This window comes from Exophiala bonariae (assembly GCF_035927105.1).
Source record: "Exophiala bonariae strain CCFEE 5792 chromosome Unknown scaffold_81, whole genome shotgun sequence".
NCBI classification, from domain to species: domain Eukaryota; kingdom Fungi; phylum Ascomycota; class Eurotiomycetes; order Chaetothyriales; family Herpotrichiellaceae; genus Exophiala; species Exophiala bonariae.
The window spans coordinates 5,255-13,129 of record NW_027042556.1 but is presented as its reverse complement, the minus strand read 5'-3'; the positions used below and the strand labels follow the sequence as shown (position 1 = coordinate 13,129).

Below are 7,875 nucleotides of genomic sequence, written 5' to 3'. Positions count from 1 at the left end.
ATGCTGACCACGACCGTCTGGCGGTCCCCACCGCGTGAGGCATGATGGCGTCGGTGGGTGAGACACCCGACGCCCGAGGAACCGTCGCTGTCCAGGTCGAGGAAAGCAGGTATGAGAGGGAGCACGCACCGTGGGCGACAGAGGCGTTCGACCGACGTTGGTGTTTCTTCTAGTCGACACGACCGCAGGAGTGGAAAGGAAGGTGACAGGAAAGGGTGGAGGGGGAGGGTCAGGCGGTCGCGCAGGGAAGTGGCAGGGAAGACCTTTGAAAGAACGAGGGGCCAGCCAACAGGGACGGTGCAAAAGCGGCGAGGGGAGGTGCTGAATGCGGTCGGCGTGGGGGCGAAAACGGTGAAGGGGCCTCGCAAAAACGGCGACGCGGGCCTCGCGAAACGGAGGCCTTTTCTCCACGACACGCACTTGGGAAATAGTATATTTACGATAAGTCAAGAAATTACTATAACCGCTAAATTATAATACTAATTAAATATAATAAGGTAAACTTATAAAGGTCTCTAGCTATACTAAGAACTACCTCTACACGTAACTAGACTACACAACGAGTTAAGTAGCCTTAGTTAGACTATATAACCAGTTAGGTATCACCTAATAGATAATACCCAAAACCCGACCTAAAACCCGATAAAGTCGAGTAAGAAAAAAATTAAAAACCCTATAGAGTTTTAAAATCGAGTTAGAAAAGTGTAAGTCTAGGGTTTAAGACCTAAATAAATTAAATGTTTAGAGTAAAAAGTACTAGTTAAGGTATTCTATTATAATAATAGGTATTAGAAACTAGGTTGTAGTGGCTCCAGTAGAATATAGGGCTAGGCCTATTTAGGCCTAGTAAATCGAGTAGAGAGGGTAGAAACGTTATCCTTTACTATAGAATAAATTGAAGACTTAGAGATTTCTATCTAAGTGAGTAACTATAGCTAGTATATATAGATAGGTTAAAAGTTCTATAACCTTCTAATCTATTCTAATGATTATAAATCACTAGGTAAATCCCTTAGTGATTTCTAATTAGTAGAAACTGTTAGAATAGTAGAGAACTAACGGTTTGCGTCGACTATTGTAGTTAGGCCTTCTTGACTGGATTAGGATTAGATCCTAAGTACCTAGTGACGTCAACTAGCCTAGAGTATAGCCTTATCACGTGATAAGGCTCTATTAGAGTCTAGGAGGACTCTCTAGATAAGGTTTTACAGCCTTACTAGTTGAATAGTAATAGGCCTTTCCAATACTTACTAGTAAAGTTAAAATTTTATACTAGACTTAAAGTTAATATTATTAACTTCTAGTTAGAGGTCTCATACTATATCTATAGTACTTATACTAAAGAGTTTAAAATTTTATTAACTACTCCTAGCTTATTATATTCTTTATAGTACTCTTAACTATATTTTCTTAATCCTTACTATCTTTAAAATTCTACTTCTCGTTAGAAGACTAGTTCTAGTTCTTCTTCTATCTAGACTTAGGTAGTAAAGATAGCTTTATAGAGTAGACTATAGTACGTATAGTTTTATCTTAAAGTACTTAAGTAAGTCTTATATCTCTTACTTAGATTATCTTATAACTTAGAATATACGTCCCAGATTCTTGGAAGTCCGATTTCCTTTCCCGAACTAGCGGGTGAGCTCGCCGCTCTAACTCACCCTCTGCTCACCCTGTCACACCCTTGTCACACTCTGGCTCACCCTCTGGCTCACCCTGGCGCGCCCATGACTCACCCACCAGCCCCCCACCCTGGCTCACCTCGCTCTTGCCAAGCCGCGTCGCCCAACGCAAGGCATCCATTGGCCTGTGCAACGGGTGCCGATAATCCCATCACGTGCCGCCTTCATCACAGTTGTTCACCGTCTAAGAAGGCCGGTTGAGCATGAAATACTCTCGTTCCTCATACCCACCTTGGTGAAACGAGAACTTCCCCTCTGCAACGGCACTTGGGCTCACATCGTTATCCAGCCAGACCGGCCAAAGGGCCAGAAAGGCCGGCTTGCTCAAGATCATTCGGTGGCCAGGCGGATGCCAAGGACACGATGGATATGGTTTATCACTCGAATGAGTATGCTCTTTGGCCTATGTCTACTTCTATTGGAAATCGAACTGGAGCCACGCTACCGGAAGATTCGCTGTTCGGACGCCTTATGCATGAGGACTTTTCCTGCAACGAGGGCTGCGAAAGCAAGACACATGTCGCCACTCGACCTTTCACGACACCTCGTATTGAAGGCTTGGTTAGTTGCTGCTGGATCTATACCGACTGCGAAGCGATTCTTTTGGTTCTATATCTCGGCTTGGCGATTAGGAAGAAGTCGTTTGGAACACTTGACACTTGAAGCTTTGGCAGGAGAAATCGGTGTTGTCGCCACTAAATTTCTCGAACAGGTGACCGTGTCCTATGCCATTGTCAGGTCGCTGTGTGGACCAACACCAGGCATGGTGGAAAAAATTGGCTAAGCTATTCTATTCTGTTAATTGATCAAAAGACGATGAGAGGCTCTTCCTGCTCGTGTGCCTCATGAGAGGAACTCATATTGTGCGGTGAAGTTGATGTCCTGTGCCAATCAATTGCATCCGCTTTTCTTTTTTTTTGTTCTAAACTCAGATAAACCACTCTCTTGAAAAGGGTAGAAAGGAGTGATTTCTCATCTGAAAATACGCCTGTCTTTGGATCCTCGATCCGTGCCCGACGGATGCCGTCGCCTACGCCGTATTCTGGACACGGGCAGTGTGCTGCACATGCCAGGCTTGTTCAGCTGGACAATTCGACCCTCGAAGGAATCTCTTTGCTTCACATCGATCCCTGTTGAGAGGCACTCAATGGGTGCTGGTGGATGAAGGCTGGTGGATCAACTTTGGCCCTCTCCAGATCGTTCTCCCCCATGCCCACCACAATCCGCGCAGGGGAACTTGGTGACACATCCCTTACGATCGGAGTAACCATATCGTTAGTGTGATATGCTTTCTACCGGTACAATAGGACCAATGGCCAAGTCGGCAAAGCCGTGGTGGGCTTATGGAAATGCTCCAGGAACCCTCCTGTGTGGTACAGGATGGTTACCATTTGTCTTGCATGAACCCTTTCCATGCGAGAACCCTCCGGTTGTAGGTCACGCGTGGCTCTTAGTGTCCTCTCTTGTCTCTTGCCTGGTCACCATGCATGGCCTGTAGCATCTGGCGATAGAGAAGCAAGGATACTTCGGACCCGCGCACGTTGTAACCGGTGAATCACTTCGCGGTCCTTCTTTGAGTGCCTTGTATGGCAAGAGCCGTCTCTTGGTGGAACAAGGAGTGTATGACAATCCTGAGCATCCACTAGGGGCACATGGCAGGGATGGGGCCTACAGAGTTCACGCTACCTTTGTCGTTGATGCTCCTCGACTCACTTCTGCCAGGGTTGGACTCAGCCCGCCGGTTCTTTACTAGATATTTCGCCGCTGGGAACAGGATGGGCGAGCAAGGAACTTGCTTCGACAACCCTACCATCATTCGACGGTAGTCATCCCTCTTCTGACTCTCATTTTAATTCACACTCCTCTCTGAACCCCTGGGAGTACATCACTTCTGGCCTCAAATCATACTTAAGATGGATGTTTCTGGTGACTCTGTCTTATCCGGCCATCGCCTTCTCAGAAATTTGATCCTGAACTTCGCAATCTTCCTTTATGTCATTTTAATTATCTCATGTTCACGAGGGACGCCGCCGACACCTGGATATTGAGGTCGAAAATTTACCTGACCCTACTCATTCTCTTTATTGTCATCCACCGCCTTCAGAGAAATGCTTGATGAGGGCGGTGGTGGTGGGAGAGCATGGTTTTCACACCGCCTGTGAGCTGAGGTCTAATATCATGTGGTTGTCTAAACTCGAAATCTACGGCTATGCTGTCAAGACTACTGAGGAGTTTTGCAACTATAATGTTCTGCTTGACTTTACTAATTGGAGATGAACTTGGAAGAGAGCAAAAGCGAGAATGTGATGGGTGGCCACGACGGTTGCTTGATCGGCGCATCGGATTGATCAAGAGCAGGTTCTAGCTTGTCAGCAAACCGCAATTGCTACATACGAAATCTCGAGCGCGTAAGCCTTTTGACTCTAGTCTGCTTGTATTCCACCCGCTAGCGTCTCACACACGGTACGCTCCCGAGACAAGGCAAACACCTTCTTCACCTTAGCCAAACGGCTTCCTGGTTATCTGTAAGAGGAACGTTTAGGCCAACCGGGGGAACAAGAAAGGGCCCAATCTGCAAGAGTAGAACATGTAGGATTCGTCACCATCGTCATTATCGTTCCACCGTCCAGGTGTGCTGCTGTCCACGGGTCTCAAGTTCTTACTACTTGCATTTCTGTTGGGTTTATTGAGCAAGGTTGTGGAGGCAACCATCACACAGCGTCAGTCGCGGACTCTAATTGGGTCATGGTCGTTACCAGCCCTTGTGTATGGTGTGTGACAAGGTGTCAGGCAAAGCGACTGATAGTCATTATGTGGTTGAATCTGCTCCACACACACGTTGGCGTGCTGTGGTCGATTTTTGTTTGAGAGATACGTATGGTATGCAATATGAAGCGCCTTGGAAATAGATAAAAACCACTTTCACCAAGTCGGAAGGCGTACTTATCGAGATTTGACCATAATCAAGGATGATTTTCCAAGTCTGACTCTGGCTTCCTTTGCTCAACCGATGCCTCCTCAACCAGGACTATGGCTCTAAATTTTCTACATATTTGTGATTTGTTTGAGCAGCTTTCGCGCTCACAGAAGTCAGACGACCGTGACCGAGTCATTGACTCATGGTGTCAGCAGCACAATCCGGCCATTGTGCGACACGGAGTTGGTGCTCTGGGTCTGCTGTCATGCTTGTTTCCCGAGAAGAGGCCCGATAGAGTCTATGGCCTTCGTGAAGTAAAACTGGAAGGAATCATCGTGAAGGCCGCCGGTTTAGGTCATACACGCATCTCCGAAATACGACGCCTCCAAGAGAGTCAGCGTATGGACTTTGCTTCTGCGGTTGAACGAGTCTTTGCGGCGACCGACGATGTCCAGGAACATACCCACTCGTTATCTGTCATGGATGTGGACCAGACGCTGGACCGACTAGCAGCCACATGCCCATTCTCTGCTCCTAGGCTTCGAGCAATGATGGGAGAGGTCGACCAAGATCCGATTGATGAGCTTTTGAGCATCTTCAGACGACTACACAGCATGGAAACAAAATGGCTCATTCGTCTGATATTGAAAGATTTGCGGCCAGCGGAGATCCCACCAGTGGTGATTCTCCAACAGTTTCATTTCTTGATGCCGGACCTCTTCAGAACCCGCACCAACCTGATCGATGCGCTCGAGCTCCTCGACTGTGATATCATCCGGCGGATGCCGCTCTGGCCCACTCCAGAAGTAGCAAAACAGCTCAGAGAGGAGGTATTACTTCTGATGCAGCCTCGTGCAGGCACGATGATTGCTCTGCAACCTTTTCAAAAAGCTCGCAGCCTCAAACACTGCCGTCAACTTGCCGGCAACAAAGAGATCAGTGTTGAGCGAAAGTATGATGGTGAATACTGTCAGATCCACGTGGAGATGACTGGTGGGAACTCTCGTATCACCATCTTTTCCAAGAGCGGACGAGACTCGACCATGGACCGCAAAGGGCTACATGACACGATTCGGAAGTGTTTAGCCATTGGTACTACGGGGTGCAAATTTAAACGGCAATGCGTCCTTACTGGGGAGTTATTGGTTTGGAACGACCGCACGCGTCGTATCATGCCGTTCTACAAGATCCGTCGATATGTTTCCCGGGAAGGACGCCAACTGGGCTGTGATCGGGATTCGCCTCCTTGCGAGGATGAACATCTGATGATCATGTTCTACGACCTTCTTATTCTCGACGACAATATGTGTGTTCATGAGCCGCACAATGTCCGACGCCGCAGGCTTTGGGGTACAGTCCATCGGATCCTCGGTCGAGCTGACATCGGTCACAGGGTGAAAATAGATATGAGACTCGTCGACGGAGCCACTCGTCTCGGAGATGAAATGACATCGGCCATATCTCGAGGCTGGGAGGGCTTAGTAGTCAAAGCCTGCGAAGCTCCGTACCTGTCAATTCACGGGGATGTACAGCAAATCAAGCTGAAGAAAGATTACATTCCGGGCTTCGGCGACTCAGCCGATCTAGTGGTGGTGGGCGGCCGTTACGACACCAAAGAAATCTGGGCACAGAGCGAAAAGTGTATCGGGTGGACTACTTTCTACCTGGCCTGCTTGAGCAACAAGGAGGCAGTGTTGCATTCAGAGGCTAAACCGATCTTTCAGTTGGTGGCGAGTGTTACACGACCCTGCCTGTCGATGGCAGATGTTCGATACCTGAATCGCTATGGTGCATCCCATCAAGTTCCTTTCACGAAGTCAATCAGCCAAATGGAGGTGAAAATTGAATCCGGATCCCCTAGTCGACCAACTGCGCTGTTTTTAGAACCAGCGGTGGTCGAAGTCGTGGGGGCCGGATTCGACCGGCCGGCGAACCAACGGTTCTTAACATTACGCTTCCCTCGAATCGTTAAGATTCATCGAGATCGGACGTTCAAAGATACTCTTGATTTTACGGACTATCAGCGATTAGCTCAAGAGAGCATGGCTTTGATGGCGGAAGAGGATGTTGGTGGACAACAACAGACATCCCTTGCATCGTCACCGCTTCGACGAGTAGAATCTGTACCTTCAACCTCAACTCCAAGCACAGGCTCTGGGACGGAAACAGAAGGTCATGGTGAACATAGAATTAGTGAGGACGAAAACCTGGATGCAGAATCTCCTTCAGTATTGAGTGGTCGACGTCAAGTGGCAAAGCGGCATAGATCGCCAGAAGACTTCCCCCATCTCCCTGCCACGTGCAAGAAGGCAAAAGAGGTATCGACCTTCAAGAGTGAAAAGGTACGGTACGAGGGTAAAACAAGTCCAGTGGCCGTCCAACGAACCACGAGCCAGCTACTAAATGATGATGTTGGGGCAACATGCAATCCTCCGCCTGCTCTCTTCAGCTACGATAGGCCATCGGATGTGAGAGCGATGGTCAGTCAAGAACAGAAGTCATCTATTCATATGGCCTTCCGATTGTCTCTCAGAAATATTGTAACACCAATCCTTCTTGATGAGTCGTTGACTGGACTATGGTCCGAAGCTGACCAGGAACTGTTAAAGTTATGCGCAAAGTGTCCTTTGCCGCTCACCTACAACAAAGATATACTTCTGAACCACCTTAATGGCCAACAAATGATTGCGGATCGCAGTGATGATCACATGATGGCTACTTGTGTTGTCCTTGTGCACTGGCCTTCTGTGGAGATGGTGCTGGCCGGGATCAACCCTTGGCTACGTCGTCTGGAACACAAGGAGCACGTTTTCATCCCCCGAGCATACTGGAATATAATCTTTGTAGAATGGAAAGCTCTTGGCAGTCTGAAAGAAGATCTAGTTGAGTCATCTCCTACTCTTATGGATTTCGTTCAAGGCTATGTCGAGTGTAAGGATGGAAGTCTAGGTTTTTCTGGTCGGCGTCCGGGTGTGCCGGGATAGTCTATGACTTTCGACGCTACAAAACCCGGCTCAAGCTCACAGTGGGCCAGGCCACTGTATATGCATTGGAATCCACAATACAAATCTATGTCTATGTCTCAAGTCCGTACCTCAGTCTGGTTGCTGCTTGTCCTGGATCAGGTTACGAGTCGTAAGTTGTCGTGGAATAATGGAGAATTTTGGAAGGATTTAGTGTATGCTTTTCTACCTCTGGCCTGGTATCGCAGGAATAAATCATAGTTGACATCATATAAATTGGTTTCGGCCACGTGCATTGCAGCAACGGTATTGC

The 7,875-nt window shown here is 48.0% G+C and overlaps 1 protein-coding gene across 1 annotated transcript; it reads left to right on the top strand.

The window, feature by feature from the left end:
* Positions 1 to 4,712: 4,712 nt before the first annotated feature.
* On the top strand, positions 4,713 to 7,583 carry LTR84_012805 (uncharacterized protein; the record flags this gene model as incomplete). The annotated part of the gene is made up of 1 exon (XM_064856321.1): positions 4,713 to 7,583. One exon carries the CDS (start codon positions 4,713 to 4,715, stop codon positions 7,581 to 7,583), a length of 2,871 nt encoding a protein of 956 aa, XP_064699739.1.
* Between the last annotated feature and the right edge of the window lie 292 nt (positions 7,584 to 7,875).